Genomic DNA, 23,699 nt, shown 5'->3' on the forward strand with positions numbered 1-23,699 from the left:
AAGACTACGGTTTGCAAATGCACATGGGGACAAGGATCGCACTTTTTGGAGAAATGTCCTCTGGTCTGACGAAACACAAATAGAACTGTTTGGCCATAATTGGCCATAATAGTGGGAAGCTTGTGGAAGGCTACACAAAACATTTAACCCAAGTTAAACAATTGAAAGGCAATGCTACCAAATACTAATTGAGTGTATGTAAACTTCTGACCCACTGGGGATGTGATGAAAGAAATAAAAGCTGAAATAAATCATTCTCTCTACTATTAATCTGACATTTCACATACTTCAAATAAAGTGGTGAACCTAACTGACAGGGAATTTTTACTTGGATTAAATGTCAGGAATTGTGAAAAATTGAGTTTCCTGTATTTGGCTTAGGTGTATGTAAACTTCCTGTGTATATAGATAAAAAGTAACTAAAAAACATCCAGGTATAATTCGTTGTGATGCGGCTATAATGCATTGTTAGACTTGTGTTGACATAATTTTTCCACATTTTGTTACGTTACATTTTGTTACGTTAAAAATTCAATTTATTTTTAATTTTTATAACAAATAAAAAACTGATATCACATTTTCCAGTGATTACAGCCTCGAGTCTTCTTGCGTATGACGCTACAAGCATGACACACCTGTATTTGGAAAGTGTCTCCCATTCTTCTCTGCAGACCCTCTCAGGCTCTGTCAGGTTGGATGGGGAGTGTCGCTGCACAGCTATTTTCAGGTCTCGCCAGAGTCCATGCTCTGGCTGGGCCACTCAAGGACACTCAGAGACTTGTCCCGAAGCCACTCCTGCGTTGTTTTGGCTGTGTGCTTCGGGTCGTTGTCCTGTTGGAAGGTGAACCTTCACCCCATTCTGAGGTCCTGAGCGCTCTGGAGAAGGTTTTCATCAAGGGTCTCTCTGTACTTTGCTCCATTCATCTTTCCCTCGATTCTGACTGGTTTCATCAGACCAGAGAATTTTGTTTCTCATGGTCTGAGAGTCTTTAGGTGCCTTTTGCAAACTCCAAGCGAGCTGTCATGTGCCTTTTACTGAGGTGTGGCTTCCGTCTGCCCACTCTTTTTTATTTTTTATTTTTTTATTTCACCTTTATTTAACCAGGTAGGCTAGTTGAGAACAAGTTCTCATTTGCAACTGCGACCTGGCCAAGATAAAGCATAGCAGTGTGAACAGACAACACAGAGTTACACATGGAGTAAACAATTAACAAGTCAATAACAGTAGAAAAAAAGGGGAGTCTATATACATTGTGTGCAAAAGGCATGAGGAGGTAGGCGAATAATTACAATTTTGCAGATTAACACTGGAGTGATAAATGATCAGATGGTCATGTACAGGTAGAGATATTGGTGTGCAAAAGAGCAGAAAAGTAAATAAATAAAAACAGTATGGGGATGAGGTAGGTAAAAATGGGTGGGCTATTTACCGATAGACTATGTACAGCTGCAGCGATCGGTTAGCTGCTCAGATAGCAGATGTTTGAAGTTGGTGAGGGAGATAAAAGTCTCCAACTTCAGCGATTTTTGCAATTCGTTCCAGTCACAGGCAGCAGAGAACTGGAACGAAAGGCGGCCAAATGAGGTGTTGGCTTTAGGGATGATCAGTGAGATACACCTGCTGGAGGCTTGATTGGTGGAGTGCTGAGAGATGGTTGTCCTTCTGGAAGGTTCTCCCATCTCCCAGGTTCTCTCATCTCCACAGAGGAGCACTGTCAGAGTGCCCATTGGGTTCTTGGTCACCTCCCTGACCAAGGCCCTTCTCCCCTGATTGCTCAGTTTGGCCGGCTAGCCAGCTCTAGGGAGAGTGTTGGTGGTTCCAAATTTCTTACATTTAAGAATGATGGAGGCCACTGTGTTCTTGGGGACCTTCAATGCTGCAGACATACCTTTCCCCAGATCTGTGCCTTGAGACAATACTGTCAACATTAGGACCTTATATAGACAGGTGTGTGCCTTTCCAAATCATGTCCAATAAATTGAATTTACCACAGGTGGGCTCCAATCAAGTTGTAGAAACATCTCAATGATGGTCAATAGAAACAGGATACAACTGAGCTCAATTTCGAGTCTCATAGCAAAGGGTCTGTATACTAATGTAAATAAGGTATTTCAGGTTTTTTTTTTGGTAAATTAGCAAACATAAAAAAAGAAGTGCTTTGTCATTATGGGGTTTTGTGTGTAGATTGATGAGGGGGGGGGAGGATTTAATCCATTTTAGAATAAGGCTGTAACGTAACAAAATGTGGAAAAAGGGATGGGGTCTGAATACTTTCCGAATGCACTGTATATAAATATCACAAACAATCTCCAGTTGCTCTGAGAGGACCCATGTCATGTGTGAAAACACCAATAACTACTCATTGCTACCCTTGCTCTCCATTCATTTCCTGATTGAGAACTCAGAAGCACTCATGGCCTTTTCTCCCTTCTTACCGATGTAATTGAAGAAATTGATTTAATTTGACTTGCAGTGTGTAACCATCATCCAATGATTGTGGCCCACAGACTAATGGTTCCCTCAAGGAGAACTCATTATGCTGAAAGCATCGAGTCTATCTAAAGGATGAATATGAGAGTGATGAGAAGTAGGGAGACAAATGATATAGTGCTAGTTATTGCCGTCATCTAGCCTCGTACAGTAGCAATGGTGGGTTTGACAGCACGTCAAATGGAACAGCATTGGAATACATGTACTGTAAAGCCCATTGCACATATTTCCCACCCCTACTGTCAGTATATCAGTTTATATTACTAAAGAATGGTTTGTTACATCTCTCCACTTTGGAATCAATTCTACAGGTTCAAAGGCTTAACTTTGGCTAATATCCTTATGGACTGGCCTGTGGTTTTTCAGCCTCTACATTATACAGTAGCTTCCATTGTTTAGCCTATATCTCTTCGCAGTTTGAAAACAGTGTAGATCTACGCTACAGTACTGCTCCACCAGAATGTAATGACCTTACTGTACAGCCGTGGCAGCTCTACAGGCCCTTTTGGCTGACTTCCCCTCGTGTGTTTTGCTTTCTCATAAAAGCCGAGTGCCAACTAGTGGCAGACAGAACAGAGAGGCCTCTGTGAAGTGTGAAGCATTCCAAGCCGCGACCTCTGGCTGTGACCCGAGTGTTAATCACCGCTACAGCGAGAACGGCCACCATTGGCCTCCACTATAACCCCCCTTGCCCCTCTCACGCCCTCCCCCACCCACCACACTAATCATCCGCCATCCCCCTTTGCTCAGGGGCAAGCTGTTGTTCGCCCACCCGGCCCTGGCCCGATGGAGGCTTCTCTCTGGCGGTCTTTTTTTTCTCTCTGTCGGAGTGTGAAAGTGCTAAAGGGCCGTTGTGCCCTCTTGGCCTCCGTAGGGCACTGACTGCCGTTTTGTGTTGTGTTGTGTTTGTGCTGGTATGATTAGCTCTCCGGCGTCCTCATCAACACCTCGCGTGACACACAAGGCAGCCCAAGTCACAGCCGAGTCTGACACACACACGGACTGAGGCTCGCACACACACATACACTTTATCACACACATACACACACAGACACAAGCACGCGCGTGCACACACACACACACACACACACACACACACACACACACACACACACACACACACACACACACACACACACATACACATACACACACACACACACACACACACACTGGGGTTGCTGCAGGCAAGCGGAGCAGTGTGAGTTTCACTAGTCTGACTGGTCTAATTATATGGGGCTCTAATGAACTGTAATTACTGACATCCACGAGAGCCACTGAGCCAGTGTGGTTTAAAGGTGACTACTATGGAGTAATTTGACTCGTTCAAAATGGTTTCTGTGCCCTGACTGATTTTCTATGCGCTGACTGATTTTCTTTCTATGAACTGACTGATTTCTATCCCACTCTGTTTCTCTGTTTTTCCCTTACAGTTTGATGGTGACAACATGTACATGAATGAAAATAACCAGGAGTTTCTCTCCCCAAATCAGGTGAGTTGGCATTGTTCTTTTTGTTGATGAAACACCTGCTTCCTTTTTTTTATATATATGTCTACACTAGAAAATGACCAGACATGCCTCGGATTTGATAAGGTCTCACGGTGGACTGAAACTAAAGCTACTATTCTACGTTCAGGGTTATTCAAATCACAGCCTCAAAGTACAGGGCATTTGCTGTTTTTTCTGATCCATACCTGGTAGTTCATTAATCGATTGTCATTAAATGGACAGAGATTCCACTCCGATTGGGTAATAATTAGACTTGAGATCATCACGCTTAACTCATATTCTCACATTGTCTCCCATTAACATAAATGTATTGATTCACGCCAAAGTCTTGAGTTGCACGCGCTTATCTCAACTCTGAATTGTCCCGAAAGTGTTCAAGGTCTGAATCAGTTCCCGATTCGAAGAAAACCAAACTAGTAGTGCTGGGGACCTTGAGGACTGTATTTCAATGTATATCAATGATGTTGCTCTTGCTGCGGGCGATTCCCTGATCCACCTCTACGCAGACGACACCATTCTATATATCGGCCCGTCATTGGACACTGTGCTATCTAACCTCCAAACAAGCTTCAATGCCATACAACACTCCTTCCGTGGCCTCCAACTCCTCTTAAACGCTAGTAAAACCAAATGCATGCTTTTCAACCGATCGCTGCCTGCACCCGCATGCCCGACTAGCATCACCACCCTGGATGGTTCCGACCTTGAATATGTGGACATCTATAAGTACCTAGGTGTCTGGCTAGACTGCAAACTCTCCTTCCAGACTCATATCAAACACCTCCAATCAAAAATCAAATCAAGAGTCGGCTTTCTATTCCGCAACAAAGCCTCCTTCACTCACGCCGCCAAGCTTACCCTAGTAAAACTGACTATCCTACCAATCCTCGACTTCGGCGATGTCATCTACAAAATGGCTTCCAACACTCTACTCAGCAAACTGGATGCAGTATATCACAGTGCCATCCGTTTTGTCACTAAAGCACCTTATACCACCCACCACTGCGACTTGTATGCTCTAGTCGGCTGGCCCTCGCTACATTCGCCAGACCCACTGGCTCCAGGTCATCTACAAGTCCATGCTAGGTAAAGCTCCGCCTTATCTCAGTTCACTGGTCACGATGGCAACACCCATCCGTAGCACGCGCTCCAGCAGGTGTATCTCACTGATCATCCCTAAAGCCAACACCTCATTTGGCCGCCTTTCGTTCCAGTACTCTGCTGCCTGTGACTATTGCAAAATCGCTGAAGTTGGAGACTTTTATCTCCCTCACCAACTTCAAACATCAGCTATCTGAGCAGCTAACCGATCGCTGCAGCTGTACATAGTCTATTGGAAATAGCCCACCCATTTTCGCCTACCTCATCCCCATACTGTTTTTATTTATTTACTTTTCTGCTCTTTTGCACACCAATATCTCTACCTGTACATGACCATCTGATCATATATCACTCCAGTGTTAATCTGCAAAATTGTAACTATTCGTCTACCTCCTCATGCCTTTTGCACACATTGTACATTGTATATAGACTCCCCCTTTGTTTTCTACTGTGTTATTGACTTGTTAATTTGTTTATTCCATGTGTAACTCTGTGTTGTCTGCTCACACTGCTATGCTTTATCTTGGCCAGGTCGCAGTTGTAAATGAGAACTTGTTCTCAACTAGCCTACCTGGTTAAATAAAGGTGAAATAAATAAAAAATATAAAAAAATTTGTGAAAGGGGGTCCTACATAATTGGGTCCAATGAGATTCATGAGAACACAGGACTGAATGCATCAGCGTATGCTCTGTACTATAGTGCATTGGAACGCAGCTGGGCTAAAACACATGGGTGTTGCGTTTGAGCTGGGAGATTTGTTGAATTTCGTTGTAAGCCTCACTGCCATACAAAGCAGGGAGAGGCACTTGTCCTTGTCAATTGCAATCACTTGAGTGGGCCAAGAATATCTCTATCAGATCACGCTGCACTGTTGTTCTAACTTATAGAGATGGTCATACCCTAGAAACACAACATATAGAACATATCCACACAGAGTTTCTAAACTCAGAGGCACAACATTGTGAAACGTCTGGGGACGCTTGTAAAACAGACCAAGCAGACCGGGCCGGGGTTTGGGGTCTGAGATGTCAATGAGAGAAGTTCAACTACTTAAGACATTGGCTCAAATCTAGGTTGTGCCTTTAGATTTCGAGAAAGTTAACAACAAAGGGGGTGGGGGGAAATCACATGTTATTACTCCAACCTCGTGAATGTGACAAACTGACACGTTTTCATTTTCATCCAAAACAACTTTATATCAACGGAGTGCCTTTGATTTGACGGCCTGCACATACGCAGTTAGTCGCGAGACGACAGTTAGACCCGGTGATGTGTTTCTGCACATGTGGTTAGCTAGCCAACGCCGCCATCACGTCACCTACAAGCGTGATCGGGGATTTCTATTGGAGAGGCAGTTTCTGTACTTTGATATCCATTAGAAATTCACAATCCTCTCCTGGCTTCAACTTCTCTATCATCTGTCTGTTGCATTTCCTTTTACTGGTATGTTCTTTTACCCTTTATCCTTTTTACTATATTAAAATGCATTTGGGTCAGTGGTTCTGGTGGGGGGGAAGAACCGACGCCTCCAAACTGCCTGAAACTGCCTAGATCATCTCGCTGTAATGCCCGTGTATCTTCGGCTAATCGGGCACGGTAATCTCCACTATCTATGGTGGTGGTTTCAGTTCGATCACTGTGATGAGTCATAAAGAAATGGGGTCAGATCTTCTGTCATGTCCACTGTTCCCATGCGCATAGACCTGACCCCAGTTAGCTGAGAGCATAGCTCTTTCACTCTCACTATATAGCTATCGCTCTCCCAGTTAGATCTCTCTCTCTCTCTCTCTCTCTCTCTCTCTCTCTCTCTCTCTCTCTCTCTCTCTCTCTCTCTCTCTCTCTCTCTCAGTTCAATGGGCTTTATTGACATGGAAAACATACATTTACATTGCCAAAGCAAGTGAAATAGATAATAAACTAAAGTGAAATAAACAATAAAAAATGAACAATAAACATTACACTCGCAAAAGTTGCAAAGGAATAGAGACATTTTAAATGTCATCGTATGCCTATATACAGTGTTGTAATGATGTGCAAATAGTTAAAGGGAAAATAAATAAACATAAATATGGGTCTTCTTGTGGCAACAGGTCACACATCTTGCTGCTCTGATGACACACTGTGGTAGTTCACCCAACAGATATGGGAGTTTATCAAAATTGGATTTGTTTTCAAATTCTTTGTGGGTCTGTGTAATCTGAGGGAAATATGTGTCTCTAAAATGGTCATACATTTGGTAGGAGGTTAGGAAGTGCAGCTCGGTTTCCACCTCATTTTGTGGGCAGTGTCTTCTCTTGAGAACCAGGTCTGCCTACGGCAGCCTCTCTCAATAGCAAGGCTATCCTCACTGAGTCTGTACATAGTGAAAGCTTTCCTTTTGGTTCAGTCACAGTGGTCAGGTATTCTGCCACGGTGTACTCTCTGTTTAAGGCCAAATAGCATTCTACCATTGCTCTTTTTTGTTAAAGTAATTCTCTTTTTGAAAGTAATTCTCTTTTTGAAAGTAATTCTCTTTTTGAAAGTAATTCTCTTTTTGAAAGTAATTCTCTTTTTGAAAGTAATTCTCTTTTTGAAAGTAATTCTCTTTTTGAAAGTAATTCTCTTTTTGAAAGTAATTCTCTTTTTGAAAGTAATTCTCTTTTTGTTTTCTCATGATTTGGTTGGGTTTCATTTTGTTACAGTCCTAGGGCACTGTTTGTGAACAGCGCCCCAGGACCAGCTTGCTTAGGGGACTCTTCTCCAGGTTAATCTCTCTGTAGGTGATGGCTTTGTTATGGAAGGTTTGGGAATCGCTTCCTTTTAGGTGGTTGTAAAATTCAACAGCTCTTTTCTGGATTTTGATCATTAGCGGTATCGGCCTAATTCTAGTCTGCATGCATTGTTTGGTGTTTTACGTTGTACACAGAGGATATTTTTGCAGAATTCTGCATGCAGAACCTCAATTTTGTGTTTTTCCCAATTTGTGAATTCTTGGTTGGTGAGCGGACCCCAGACCTCACAACCATAAAGGGAAATGGGTTCTATAACTGATTCACGTATCTTTAGCCAGATCCTAATTGGTATGTCGAATTTGATGGTCCTTTTGATGGCGCAGAAGGCCCTTCTTGCCTTGTCTCTCAGACCGTTCACAGCTTTGTGGAAGTTACCTGTGGCGCTGATGTTTAGGCCGAGGTACGTATAGTTTTTTGTGTGCTCTAGGGCAATGGTGTCTAGATAGAATTTGTATTTGTGGTCCTGGCAACTGGATTTTTTTTGGAACACCATTATTTTTGTCTTATTGAGATTTACTGTCAGGGCCCAGGTCCGACAGAATCTATGCGGAAGATCTAGGTGCTAGAAACTGTTGTATGCCCTCCTTGGTTGGGGACAGAAGGACTAGGAACATCAGTAAACAGTAGACATTTGACTTCTCTATAGCTCTCTCTCTCTATTTCTCTATTTCAACTTCTCTTGCTATTGGCCCTTATTTATTTCTGTCTTCTCTTTTTCTCTTGCTCTCCCTCCCTATCTCATTTTATCTTTCCGCAGTTAGCTTTCCCTCTCCTTGCGCTCTGCCTCTATCTCTCCCTAGTTATCTCTTTCCCACTCTTCGACTTGTCCTTTCTCTCTCTATATCCTTCCCCTGTATCACCTTTTACCTATCTCTCTGTCTCCGTCTATCTCTCCCCAGTTAGCTCTCTCTGTCTCCGTCTATCTCTCCCCAGTTAGCTCTCTCTGTCTCTGTCTATCTCTCCCCAGTTAGCTCTCTCTGTCTCCGTCTATCTCTCCCCAGTTAGCTCTCTCTGTCTCCGTCTATCTCTCCCCAGTTAGCTCTCTCTGTCTCCGTCTATCTCTCCCCAGTTAGCTCTCTCTGTCTCCGTCTATCTCTCCCCAGTTAGCTCTCTCTGTCTCCGTCTATCTCTCCCCAGTTAGCTCTCTCTGTCTCCGTCTATCTCTCCCCAGTTAGCTCTCTCTGTCTCTGTCTATCTCTCCCCAGTTAGCTCTCTCTGTCTCCGTCTATCTCTCCCCAGTTAGCTCTCTCTGTCTCCGTCTATCTCTCCCCAGTTAGCTCTCTCTGTCTCCGTCTATCTCGCCCTAGATGTTTCCTCTCCCTTTTCTCCTCTCTCTCGCCACCTGCCTCTTTCTTTCCCCTCTCTCTCTCTCTTCTCTCTTTTCTCGCTCTCTCTCTGGCGACAGTCGAAACAGGGCTGATTAAAAGACAAGGTCAGGCCTCTGGCCCGGCCTCAACTAGCCCTTTGTCTGCCCAGGGTCACTCGCGATCGTCGTGGCAACAGTGTACAATAGAGTAACCAGCAGAGAGTGTCCCTTTACTCCGCTCTCTCCTAGCACCGGATCGATACGGCACCAAGCAGGGAACATGAGCTGCATCCCAAATGGCACGCCATTCCCTATATAGTGCACAACTTTTGACCAGGGCCCATAGAGTTCTGGTTAATACGTAGTGCGCTACATAGGGAATAGGGTGTCATTTGGGACTTAGCCCTGACATGAAAACCCTCCCCAGCTATTCCTCTAGACTGGACTAAATGCCTGTGAGCTTGACTTTTCTATTGTAGCTTGCTCCTGGAAGGCCCAGGGAGTGCTCTCTCTCTCTCTCTCTCTCTCTCTCTCTCTCTCTCTCTCTCTCTCTCTCTCTCTCTCTCTCTCTCTCTCTCTCTCTCTCTCTCTCCCTCTGTCCCCTCTCTCCCTCAGTAGACTCGAGTTAAAAACTCTTGCGCTGAATTGAACTGAGGTAGGAGAATATGAAGATATTTTGTATGTATTAATTCTGTGTTAAAGGCCCACTGTTCTATTTCCAGCCATTTATGATAGTCAATTGAATTCTTGATATATATTATATAGCCACTGATTCTTGAAAACATCACTTACAAATGCCTCATGGGCTTAGTACAACTGTCTAACCCCTTGAGTGGGCGTTTAATTTTTTTTTTAAAGACACTGTCATCCTCCATATGACCTTAACTACAGTAAATTCCCTTTTTATGCATTTCCACCATGATTTAAATATTTGTTTAGCATAATAGACGTTTGGGGAAATCGGTGGGAGAGAGAGGGAGAGAGTAGCAGGAATAATTACCTTAATGGAGGGACTGTTTGGACATGCAGCCGAAGTAGCTAGTGGAGATTATAATCTCGCAATTAGTGTAACAAGGTTTTATTGATTGGCCCTGTTGTAGCGCCACGGCTGCCAAGTGGTCCGCTGGTTCTACATGCAGAGCGAGTGTACCTTCGCCAGTCATTCCGCTCTAACACGACGGCACTACCGCGTTCCTCGGCTTGGCTTCGCCTGCCTGTATGCGGTGCTGTGTCTGGGCATTAGCAGCATCAAATAAAAAAGCCTTATGAATCAAGATTTGGATGGCCCGTTTGAAAGGCCTGATGATGAAGTGAAGTGCATTTTCTCTGACTCACTGTAGTAAATTACAATTACAGTACCCCACCCCGTTGGTTTCTGTTGACGAAAGGCAGCCTCTGGCAATGTCTAATTTCAAGTTGGGGCTGCCTGTTTTCTTTTTTTACAAGTTGAAAATAGTTTCACTTTTTTTGGCGCATTCCATATTTTGTGTTGTTCGGCTTTGGCATAGTATAGGTTTCAGAATCGTGTTTTTCATAAAGAAAAAATAAATTCACAGTGATTGTAATTGAAAACCATCCGCTTAGGTATTGGAGACACACCCATGCCTTACAGCCTTCAACAGCTTATCCACTCGTTTTTTTTATCTCTGCACATGTATCTAATGACACATTGTAGACTTTGTGCTCACTCTGATTATGATGTCACATTCCTGGCACCGTATTCACATTATAGTGCACTACATTTGACCACAGCACATAAGTCTCTGGTCAAAATTAGTGCACTATATAGGGAATAGGCTGCCATTTGGGATACATCCCTAGAATTATAGGAGCTCAAGTTCATTTTCCTCATTTTTCTAAATGAGATCGGTAATTCGCTAGTTGGCCACAACCCAATCTCCTGTCTGCGCGCCTGATTGGTCAAAATCGGTCTTGTGTGACTGACAGGAAATGCTCTGATTGGGGGAGACGGTATCATTGGATCGTTGTCGCTGATTAAAGCCAGTGCCGCCACAGTTTTGTAAACTCCCGCCATTTGGGGATCCTCGTCTGTGCCCACCGCCCCGGCCCTGCTGCTAGGAATTACCAGGCCGTCGCATTAGTTTGATTTACAGCTTCCTCTCGCTGTTTAGATTGGGTCTGGGACTGAGAGTGGCAGACTGAAAACCCTGCCCTCCCCCATCCTCATCTCCTCCTCTACCCCCTCTACCTCTCTCTCTCCACTCCCATCTCCTACCCTCCTCTACCTCTCTCTCTCCACTCCCATCTCCTACCCTCCTCTCCCCTCCTCTCCTCTCCCCTACTGCGCTCAACCACCCCCTCCACCACCACCACTACCCCTCCACCTCTCTCTCTCGCTCCCTCCATCTTTTGTGAAAATGAAAACAAAGAGCAGGCTGCCAAAATATTTCTGTGGCCGTTCGCTGACGAAGCAGGGGTAGGAGACAAAGCTAAAAAGATGTGCAGGCATATTTGTTGCTGCAACAAAAAGCTCCCCCTCTCTCTCTTTCTCTCTCTCCCTCGCCGTGGCCTTTTTTTTCTCGAGTGATTTGGAAAATGTTTCCCTTTTTCACCCATTAAAAGCCTTCTGTTTGTAATATTTTACTGACACGGGACTGCAAATAAATGCACAGCTGTATATTTGTGTAAGGGCCCTTTGCCGTGCCGAGATGTCAATTTTCCATGTTGCCGTTAGGTGATCAAATGAATCTAATGGCAGCCTTAATGTGTTTTTGTAGGACTTTCAGAAAACCAGGTTTAGTCCCAAATGGCACCCTGTTCCCAAGTGCACTACTTTTGTCCAGGACCCATGGGGAATAGGGAGGGAATAATGCAGCCCAGTTGTTGATAAGGAGCCAGTCATTCAGGATTGCATCAGATAATATTTTCCACCCTATGCGATGATAGATTTCTATTTACTGTTTGGGGTCGTAGAATGTTCTTAATTATGTTCAAAGTTTTGCTTAATAACTACTAGTTTCACTTTAGTGAGACTTTTACACTGACAGCATCACATTAGATTCACCGCTAGTGTCATATTAGCTCAAAGCAGGTAAATACATCCAAACCTTGAACGGAGTTATGAAGGGGTCTGTTATGGCCGTGGAGTCTTCATCACAAATGGCACCCTATTCCCTATGGGCTTTGGTCAATAGTAGTGCACTATTTAGGGAATAGGGTGCCAATTGGGACGCGGCCATAGAGTGTGTGTACAATCATGGCTGAGGAATAAGTGGCTCATTCACGGTGGAGAGCTGTCCCCTCCCTCTGCATCTTGGAAAAACAATGGCACCATGGATCGAAACCCCAGACGTTTGCACCCGTTTTCAGCAGATGTGCCCATCGCCAATGCACAGCCACATTGACTATTGACTCCAGGCCTGTAAGACTGGGAGACACTTAAGAACCCAGTGATACCATGGTGGAAATGCTCGCTATTGTTGTGACTTGCATGCATATATATGTGCAAGTACTGTACACGCACGCATGCACACACACACACACACGCACGCACACACACACACACACACACACACATACACACACACACACACACACACACACACACACACACACACACACACATACACACATAAGCAATTGTCCACATGCAAAGTAATGTTTGCATGCGCATTTGCACACACATGCGCGCACACACACGCACGCACACACACACACACACACACACACACACACACACACACACACACACTCCTAACAATCACCAGTGTAATAAACATGTGTGTCCACACGACTGTCCTGTCAGCGTCCTCATTGTCAGTTTCCACAATTGTCTATAAATGACCAAAGATCCACCAACTGTCTTTTCTGTGTGTTTTTTATTCGCCAGACATAAAAAAAAAACACAACAACAGCACAATTAGGCTTTGTCAGTCAGAATCAGAAACAGTGGCGTCATTGTTTTCGCACCGCACCAGCGTTGACCTTCAATGTGAAAACAGTGTTGAAAAAATAGTGAAATTATAAAATAGAAATCCATATAAAAGAGCTGATGTCATTGGATTTGTTTATCGTGATGCACGGTGCACGGAACTCGTCGTCTGCGTCCCAATTAGCATCCTATTCACTACATAGTGCACTACTTTTGTCCGTGGCCCAAAGGGCTCTGGTCAAATGTAATGCACTGTATCAGGGATAGGGTGGCATTTGGGACACTTCCATCGACTATACAGCAGCAGTAGCCCTGTTAAGCCTATCAGAAGAGACAGGGCAACCAATGAATAAAGTAAAAAAGATTCCTTCTCTGGAGAGAGATGGCTGCTCTCTATAAGAAGCGACAAGGGGGATACTGCAGAAATAATATGTGTGCCAAATTTGACTTTATAATGCTGAATGCCTCCTGTCAGGCAATAAGTTTGATTAAGGTCCTCATTTGAAATGTTGAAATCATATCCCTCCCTCCCTCCCTCCCTCCCTCCCTCCCTCCCTCCCTCCCTCCCTCCCTCCCTCCCTCCCTCCCTCCCTCCCTCCCTCCCTCCCTCCCTCCCTCCCTCCCTCCCTCCCTCCCTCCCTCCCTCCCTCCCTCCCTCCCTCCCTCCCTCCCTTTCTTTGACCCCTTCCCCCACGCCTGTCACCCACGTCAGTATCAGAACGTGTGTCACAATCTCTCTATAATTGACTCTTCAAAACCTGAGCTTTGTTTTTGTATCTGATCATTTGTTTTCTTAGCATTCTTATGATAGCAATAGCGAAGATCGTGTTTGAGCTTACACAGTTCACACTGCGAAGCATCTGCACACAATCACTATCGGAGGGGTGAGCGAATTAACTGAACTCCCTGTCCACTGCTTCAAGTCTGAGCTAAGAATACAATAGCGAACGCTTATTAAATCTAGAATCTATTTCTGCTAGCTAGGCTAACATCTGCCCCCATCATTCTCCAATTCAAATTCATCCAACTTTATTTGTTCTTTATTTGTCCATCTTCATTAATCCCATTCCATTGTCTGCACAGTGTCTCCTCTCTGCCCAGTCTTCTCTGCGTTTCGTCTGGGAACGTTTGAACAACGTTTTGTTCCACTCCAGTGTACAGCAATAATGACCTGTTTAGTGATGGGATAGCCCCAACCTCTCCGAGCATCCTCTTCCAGTCAAATCAAAGTGTCATTAGAAGAAGGGAGAGAGAAGTAGTGAGAGACAACAAGAGAGAAGGAGAAAGAGACACGGAGAGAGTTCTTTGTGTTGTTTATTATTGAATAAACCTCACTCCATGTAACCCCGGCATGTTGTGCAATAGCTCAGCCCCCCTAACTCCGCTGTTGTTGTGCCACTTCAAATTAGTCACTCCCGGGGCAGCCTTCTATCTTTGCCAAATGCATTAGTACGCCATTCCGAACTCATACCGCCTAGGGTTAAATGCAAATTATATCATTTCTGTCAGCCAATCAAATCAGAGTGACCCCACGACCCAGGAGATGAGTCCTGTGCGTAATGAAATATGACATGGCACAAAAGGCCTGATTCTAATCGCAACCGACATATGATCAGATGACTATGACCTCATGACCTTGGACGAGGAGTGAGGAGTGAGAATCTGGGAGAAAGAGGGAGGAGGGGGAGATGTGAGAGGGAAAGAGGGGAGAGACAAGAGGAAGGGAAGAGACATAAAATAAATAAACGATTGCAATTAGCACGGTTGTTTAGTAATCAACTCATTTCTCTAGGATGAAATGGACCGTATCTGTGCTTATGAAAAAGGGACATTTTGTCATTTTGTATCTGTCATCGCCTTTCATTCTTTAGGCCTTGTTAGCATTTTTATTTATTTCACCTTTATTTAACCAGGTAGGCTAGTTGAGAACAAGTTCTCATTTACAACTGCGACCTGGCCAAGATAAAGCATAGCAGTGTGAGCAGACAACACAGAGTTACACATGGAATAAACAATTAACAAGTCAATAACACAGTAGAAAACAAAGGGGGAGTCTATATACAATGTGTGCAAAAGGCATGAGGAGGTAGACGAATAGTTACAATTTTGCAGATTGACACTGGAGTGATAAATGATCAGATGGTCATGTACAGGTAGAGATATTGGTGTGCAAAAGAGCAGAAAAGTAAATAAATAAAAACAGTATGGGGATGAGGTAGGTGAAAATGGGTGGGCTATTTACCGATAGACTATGTACAGCTGCAGCGATCGGTTAGCTGCTCAGATAGCTGATGTTTGAAGTTGGTGAGGGAGATAAAAGTCTCCAACTTCAGCGATTTTTGCAATTCGTTCCAGTCACAGGCAGCAGAGTACTGGAACGAAAGGAGGCCAAATGAGGTGTTGGCTTTAGGGATGATCAGTGAGATACACCTGCTGGAGCGCGTGCTACGGATGGGCGTTGCCATCGTGACCAGTGAACTGAGATAAGGCGGAGCTTTACCTAGCATGGACTTGTAGATGACCTGGAGCCAGTGGGTCTGGCGACGAATATGTAGCGAGGGCCAGCCGACTAGAGCATACAAGTCGCAGTGGTGGGTGGTATAAGGTGCTTTAGTGACAAAACGGATGGCACTGTGATATACTGCATCCAGTTTGCTGAGTAGAGTGATGGAAGCCATTTTGTAGATGACATCGCCGAAGTCGAGGATTGGTAGGATAGTCAGTTTTACTAGGGTAAGCTTGGCGGCGTGAGTGAAGGAGGCTTTGTTGCGGAATAGAAAGCCGACTCTTGATTTGATTTTTGATTGGAGATGTTTGATATGAGTCTGGAAGGAGAGTTTGCAGTCTAGCCAGACACCTAGGTACTTATAGATGTCCACATATTCAAGGTCGGAACCATCCAGGGTGGTGATGCTAGTCGGGCATGCGGGTGCAGGCAGCGATCGGTTGAAAAGCATGCATTTGGTTTTACTAGCGTTTAAGAGCAGTTGGAGGCCACGGAAGGAGTGTTGTATGGCATTGAAGCTTGTTTGGAGGTTAGATAGCACAGTGTCCAATGACGGGCCGAAAGTATATAGAATGGTGTCGTCTGCGTAGAGGTGGATCAGGGAATCGCCCGCAGCAAGAGCAACATCATTGATATACACAGAGAAAAGAGTCGGCCCGAGAATTGAACCCTGTGGCACCCCCATAGAGACTGCCAGAGGACCGGACAGCATGCCCTCCGATTTGACACACTGAACTCTGTCTGCAAAGTAATTGGTGAAATAGCCATAGCCAGCATTGTAGCTACTCTATATTTTTTGTGGCTATTATTTCCTAGATGAGCCCATGACACTGTTGGGGCTGGAGCGATGCCTCACTTTCCTCCTCAGACAGAAACTTAGATCCACGGTTTCAGATTCCGCAAATGTCCAAATAGTAACAGAGTGACGGGTAAATAATGTAGCTAGTCTGTTTGGAGAGAGAGAGATGGAGAGATGGGAGAGAGAGATGGAGTGGGAGAGAGAGGGATGGGAGAGAGAGATGGAGAGGGAGAGAGAGGGATGGGAGAGAGCGAGAAACAGAAAGAGAAACAGAGAGAGAGAGATGGAGAGGGAGAGAGACGGATGGGAGAGAGTGAAAAACAGAAAGAGAAACCGAGAGAGAGAGATGGAGAGGGATGGGAGAGAGAGAGATGGAGAGGGAGAGAGAGGGATGGGAGAGAGAGAGAAACAGAAAGAGAAACAGAGAGAGAGAGATCGATGGGATGGAGAGAGAGAGAGAGAGAGAGAGAGAGAGAGAGAACCTGGGCCGGGCTCACCCTGTTACTCTGAGGAGGCTCTTTGTGGTGTGTTGATATCCTTGACATGATATTGTAGCAAAAGAACACAGCTGATGGCTTTAATTAAAGCCTGTATTATGGCTGGGAGAGAGGGACAGATAAACAGAGAGAGAGAAACAAACATAGGGGAGAGGGTGTTCCACGGTTTGAGCTGTCTAAACAGGACACACATGGACTTCTTAGCTCACGGTGATGCTGTTGAGTTTCCAAAATGCAAAGCATGACATCACCCAGTTGTGGAGAAGGACGGTTCCATATCGTCATACAGTATATTGCCGGGTACATTATTTTCTCATAATTTTTCCCAATATCTGCACATGGAACAGACCACCCTCTAAAGTCAACAGGGGTGATGTAACCCCCCTCTACTCTTGTCCATGGCATCATTTGCGAGGCATAAGCTTTCTATGAGGGGAATGTCAGCATGAACGAAAACGGATGAGGCACCCAAATTCTTCCCCAAGATAACCCTCCCTTCTCTCCTCCTTTCTTTTCTTGAAAAACAGGCCGTATGGAAGCGAGAGATAACTATGACTTTGTTTTCTGCACTCTGGGTGGTGTGGAAAGGGGAAGAGGGTGGGTGTGGGGTGTAAGCATAAATCACAATTTGACAAACCTCTTCCAATAGGCAGATAAGTGCACATTAGTGGTGAGGCAGATCTGTCATCATCATCACCCCACCCCAACGCCCCACACCCCCTGTGCTGTCGGTCAGGCCCTCAGCTGAATCGCTGAGTTGGGAAGTCGAAAGTCTCCTCTCAAACTGTGTCGTGAGTGGAGGCGCTGTCTTGACATAGTTTTCTTTTCCACTGACTCATCTAGTTAGCGAGGTGTATATAAGAACAGATAGATGGTATATACTGATGGAAATGGCTGAATTTAAATGGGTTTGGGGCGGGGGGGTCTGGGGTTTGCCCCCCCCAGAAGGAAATATCTGCAATTGATATGTCCATTTTGAAACAAAACAGTATGTATAGTAAGCCGCATCCCCACTTACTGTAGCAGTTTTTCACAATAAACTTGAATCAAAACAAATTGTCAAGTAAAATGACTACAACATATAACATATCAACAATCAACTCATCACTCATAATCTTAATTTGTGACCATGATAATACATTTATTGTGTATGATACAGACTTGATGTGGGGCTCAGTTGGTTAGAGCATGGCACTAGCAACATCAAGTTTGTGGGTTACAATTCCGCTGGTACCACCCATACGAAGACTATTATAAATCGCTTTGGATTACGCCGTCTGATAAGTGACATATTATATACTACATTATGATTCAAGTTTCTTTCCTTCATTCCTTTGCATATACAGTGCATTCGGAAAGTATTCAGTCCCCTTGACTCTTTCCACATTTTGTTACGTTACAGCATTATTCTAAAATGTAATAAATATTTTTTTCCCCTCATCAATCTACACACAATACCCAATAATGAAAAAGCAAAAACAGGTTTTTGAAATGTTTGCAAATTTCTTAAAAAATAACAACAAAAATACCTTATTTACATGAGTATTCAGACCCTTTGCTATGAGACTCGAAATTGAGCTCAGGTGCATCCTGTTTCCATTGATCATCTTTGAGATGTTTCTACAACTTGATTGGAGTCCACCTGTGCTAAATTCAATTGATTGGACGTGATTTGGAAAAGAAACACACCTGTCTATCTAAGGTCCCACAGTTGACAGTGCATGTCAGTGTAAAAATCCAACCATGATGTTGAAGAAATTGTCTGAAGATCTCAGAGACAGGATTGTGTCGAGGCACAGATCTGGGGAAGGGTACCAAAACATTTCTGCAACATTTAAGGTCCACCGTCATTCTTAAATGGAAGAAGTTTGGAACCACCAAGACTCTTCCTAGAGCTGGCTGTCTGCCAAACTGAGCAATCGGTGGAGAAGGACCTTGGTCAGGGAGGTGACCAACAACCAGATGGTCACTCTGATAGAGATTGCGAGTTCCTTTGATGGAGATGGGAGAACCTTCCAGAAGGACAACCATCTCTGCAGCACTCCATCAATCAGGCCTTTATGGTAGAGTGGCCAGATGGAAGCCACTCCTCAGGAAAAGGCACATGACAGCCCTCTTGGAGTTCTCTGGTTTGAAGAAAACAAGACTGAACTCTTTGGTCTGAATGCCAAGCGTCATGTCTGGAGGAAACCTGGCACCATCCCTATGGTGAAGCATGATAGTGGCAGCATCATGCAGTGAGGATGTTTTTCAGCGGCAGGGACTAGTCAGGATCGAGGGAAAGATGAACGGAGCAAAGTACAGAGAGATCCTTGATGAAAACCTGCTCCAGAGCGCTCAGGACCTCAGACTAGGGTGAAGGTTCACCTTCCAGCAGGACAATGACCCTAAGGACACAGCCAGGACAACGCAAGCATCTTAATGTCCCAGCCAGCCAGAGCCCGGACTTGAACCCGATCAAACATCTCTGGAGAGCTCCTGAAAACAGCTGTGCAGCGACACTCCCCATCCAACCTGACAGAGCTTGAGAGGATCTGCAGAGAAGAATGGGAGAAACTCCCCAAATACTGGTGTGCCAAGCTTGTAGCGTCATACCCAAGAAAACGTGAGGCTGTAATTGCTGCCAAAGGTGCTTTAACAAAGTACTGAGTAAAGGGTCTGAATACTTCCGTATGCAAAAGTGATATTTCAGTCTTTTTTTTGCTTAGTCATTATGAGGTATTGTGTGTAGATTGCTAAAGATTTTTTTTTAATCCATTTAAAAATAAGTCTGTGACATAACGGTCGTTAAGACACTAACAGCTTACAGACGGTAGGCAATTAAGGTCACAGTTATGAAAACTTAGGACACTAAAGAGGCCTTTCTACTGTCTCTGAAAAACACCAAAAGAAAGATGCCCAGGGTCCCTGCTCATCTGTGTGAACGTGCCTTAGGCATGCTGCAAGGAGGCATGAGGACTGCAGATGTGGCCAGGACAATACATTGCAATGTCCGTACTGTGAGACCCCTAAGACAGCGCTACAGGGAGACAGGACGGACAGCTGATCATCCTCGCAGTGGCAGACCACGTGTAACAACACATGCACAGGATCAGTACATCCGAACATCACACCTGCGGGAGAGGTGCAGGATGGCAACAACAACTGCCCGAGTTACACCCGGAACACACAATCCCTCCATCAGTGCTCAGACTGTCCGCAATAGGCTGAGAGAGACTGGACTGAGGGCTTGTAGGCCTGTTGTAAGGCAGGTACTCACCAGACATTACTGGCAACAACGTCGCCTATGGGCACAAACCCACCGTCGCTGGGCCAGACAGGACTGGCAAAAAGTGCTCTTCACTTCACGGTTTTGTCTCACCGGGGGTGATGGCCAGATTCGCGTTTATCGTCGAAGGAATGACCGTTACACCGAGGCCTGTATCTCAACGCTGTGCGTTACAGGGAAGACATCCTCCTCCCTCATGTGTTACCCTTCCTTCAGGCTCCTGACATGACCCTCCAGCATGACAATGCCACCAGCCATACTGCTCGTTCTGTGTGTGATTTCCTGCAAGACAGGAATGTCAGTGTTCTGCCATGGCCAGCGAAGAGCCCAGATCTCAATCCCATTGAGCACGTCTGGGACCTGTTGGATCAGAGGGTGAGGGCTAGGGCCGTTCCCCCCAGAAGTGTCCAGAAACTTACAGGTGCCTTGGTGGAAGAGTGGGGTAACATCTCACAGCTAGAACTGGCAAACATGATGCAGTCCATGAGGAGATGTACTGCAGTACTTAATGCAGCTGGTGGCCACACCAGATACTGACTGTTACTTTTGATTTTGACCCTCCCCCTCCCTTTGATCAGGAACACATTAATCCATTTCTGTTAGTCACATGTCTATGGAACTTGTTCAGTTTATGTCTCAGTTGTTGAATCTTGTTATGTTCATGCAAATATTTACACATGTTAAGTTTGCTGAGTTTATATTTGTATATAATTTTTTTATTTTAATGTTTTGCATCTTCAGGATGCCCAGCCCACATGGGTTTATAAGACACTGTATTCGTAAAATGAGTTGTCCAAATATATGTTATTTTGACTTCAAATCATCTGCTAGATATCATCTGTGATACTGAAGGCCTTGACAACTGAACAAAGCCTGTTCAGATAAGTCCCATTAGATGAGCCGAGCTAGTGAAGCAGTGTTGTGGAAAGTTAGCTTGGTGCCAACAAAAAATAACCTGGAAAGCTTCCCAATCAATGATATATTCCCTCTCATTCCATCCCCACACCAACTGTCTGTTCATCTGTTTCTATTAAATGAAAGGTGTATTCAAATTTGCGCTGAACTCTCCGAAGACCTCTACACTTAATTAAGACGGAACAGAATGTCTGCATCTGAAATGGGACCCGATTCCCTATATGGTGCACTACCTTGGACCAGGGCCCAACCGGTGCCAATAGGGTGCCATTTGGGACGCGGGCAATGCTTTCTACTTATTCACCCAGAAATATATTCCCAAATGGTATGCTAACACTATTGATCAAGAAGGAATCTCCCTCCCCTTTATGAGAGTGAAGCCTACATACTTGTACTGTGTGTAATAAAATATGGCACTGTGCATTAGAATGGAATCCTTGAGAGAAGAAGCACTTAGAGAGACCGTGGATATGCGTTTGTTGGAGTCGTCACCGTACAAGGAGGACAGACACTGGCCTGTATGATCTATCAAACACATACGTGCATACGCCATTGTTTAGATTTGACTTTTAAAGGGGAAGGGGTGAAGAGTATGCATTAACTGGAGTATACCTTGGCTCTGCAATCTCACTCTGAATAGAATATGAATTATTTATCTCGCAACTATTCAACTGGGAACGTCCTTGATATTTACATTTTATCATCAAGTGCATCCGACTAGGCTTCAGAGTAATGTAACGTGTGACACATATAATTCACTTAGCTCTCACTTATGCAACTGAAAAACATTTAACCGAGCAAAGGATTTGTATTTGATTGGAAGAAGTATTTTTTTTTACAATCAGAAAACAACGAGTATTGGTCACAGTTGATGAACATCCCCTTTGTACTTAAGATATAACATAAGATAGAAGATACTTAAGATAAGTGATGACTGCATAGGGCTGACCACATTTAGTCGACTGGTTTGTTTGGTTGATAGGATGTTGGTCGACCAATGTTTTTTTAGTCGAGCAGTTGCAAATACATTTTTAAAAATGTATGTCTGTCTGTTTCACGCCTGTCTCAGTGGACTAATCCATTGCGGAGGCCGCAGGGATGTCACACCAGTATCACCAGTAGTAGATTTACTGTTAATTCACATAATTTCAAATTAATGTTTGGTTTTGTTACAGTCATTTCTGTTAATGCATTCAATATATTATTATTACAATCTTACCATTGTCACTGTCGGAATGGACACATTGCTTGCAGAGCGCACAACCTAGGATACACTTGTGAGACTTTTTTTTAATGATTGTCTTGACCGTCACTGTATAGCTTCTTAATGTTTTTTTAAACAAACATTTGTTTTTTACATCCAGAATGAAAATAGTTCCTCAATTTAGGCTATTTGAGAAATCTTTCCAGTTCTCTCCCTTTCTATAACCACTCAGCATGAAAGAGGAAAAAAATGTCATGCTCTGATCCGGTGTAAACGTTATAAAATAGCTCTACCTGATTGCTTCAAATCCCTTGCGCAAATAGATCACAGCTGTGTCTATCTGTGCAGAGCTCACTGGCACTGGAAAATTAGGGCCCAGAACATTTTATACAATGTTGCAAGTTTGCTAGCACAATCGGACTGGACCAAGTTAATAGTTGATGCAATGTTTCTTGCAGACATGCCACGGGTAGCCAATGTGATTTATAGGTTATTTATTTTTATCGGGATATTTTATACCTGCAGGCTGCAGTGTTTTTATTTGTTGGCTTTATGTAGGCTATTTTTACATATCGACAATGGCAACAGAAGTTACTTTTAGGTTTGTATCATTTCAATTTAGATATAATTTTTTATTAAGCACATTACATTGATTTTGAGGTATGAAGATTTTTTTTAAATGAAAGGAAACTGTTCCACAAAAATATGCATATGAAAATCATAACTGTCACGCAGATCAGTACAAATGGTATGATAACTTGGCACTCTAAATGGGAAAGGTTGCCGACCACTGGTGTAGCCTATTTACTGGCAACCTTCGGAACATAATGGCAGAATATGTGAAGACCAGCAGCAATGGTCAGCTGGAGGAGGAGGGTCAGGAACAGAGTTTTCACTTCTGGTTAGGCTATATTGATCTCTGGCTCCCTCTTTAGTAATTTCTGCGTCTTCATTTTTAATCGCAGTGCTTAAAGAATCAGACAAGCTCAGTAGCCTACATTTAGTTGATTTTATTCAAACAAAGGGTGTGTCTACAGTGCCTTGCCCAAGTATTCACCCCCCTTGGCTGTTTTCCTATTTTGTTGCATTACAACCTGTAATTTAAATTGATTTTTATTTGTATTTCATGTAATGGACATACACAAAATAGTCCAAGTTGATGGAAAAAAGTGAAATGAAAAAAATGACTTGTTTCAAAAAATTCTAAAAAATAAATAACGGAAAAGTGGTGTGTGCATTTGTATTCACCCCTTTGCTATGAAGCCCCTAAATCAAATCTGGTGCAACCAATTACCTTCAGAAGTCACATAATTAGTTTAAAAAAAGTCCACCTGTGTGCAATCTAAGTGTCACATGATCTGTCACATGATCTCAGTACATATACACCTGTTCTGAGGTGTATATAGGCCCCAGAGTCTGCAACACCACTAAGCAAGG

The 23,699-nt window shown here is 44.0% G+C and overlaps 1 protein-coding gene across 3 annotated transcripts in view; it reads left to right on the forward strand.

Moving 5' to 3' along the window:
- The window catches only part of LOC112267268 (TOX high mobility group box family member 2), a 137,912-nt gene that overhangs the window by 65,840 nt on the left and 48,373 nt on the right, over positions 1-23,699 (forward strand). For all 3 annotated transcript variants that reach the window (XM_024445526.2, XM_024445539.2, XM_024445532.2), the window contains one exon: positions 3,925-3,984. In XM_024445526.2, coding sequence (XP_024301294.1) covers positions 3,925-3,984 — 60 coding nt within the window. The remainder of the gene's footprint in view (positions 1-3,924; positions 3,985-23,699) is intronic.

Source organism: Oncorhynchus tshawytscha, linkage group LG02, assembly GCF_018296145.1.
Source record: "Oncorhynchus tshawytscha isolate Ot180627B linkage group LG02, Otsh_v2.0, whole genome shotgun sequence".
Classification (NCBI taxonomy): Eukaryota; Metazoa; Chordata; class Actinopteri; order Salmoniformes; family Salmonidae; genus Oncorhynchus; species Oncorhynchus tshawytscha.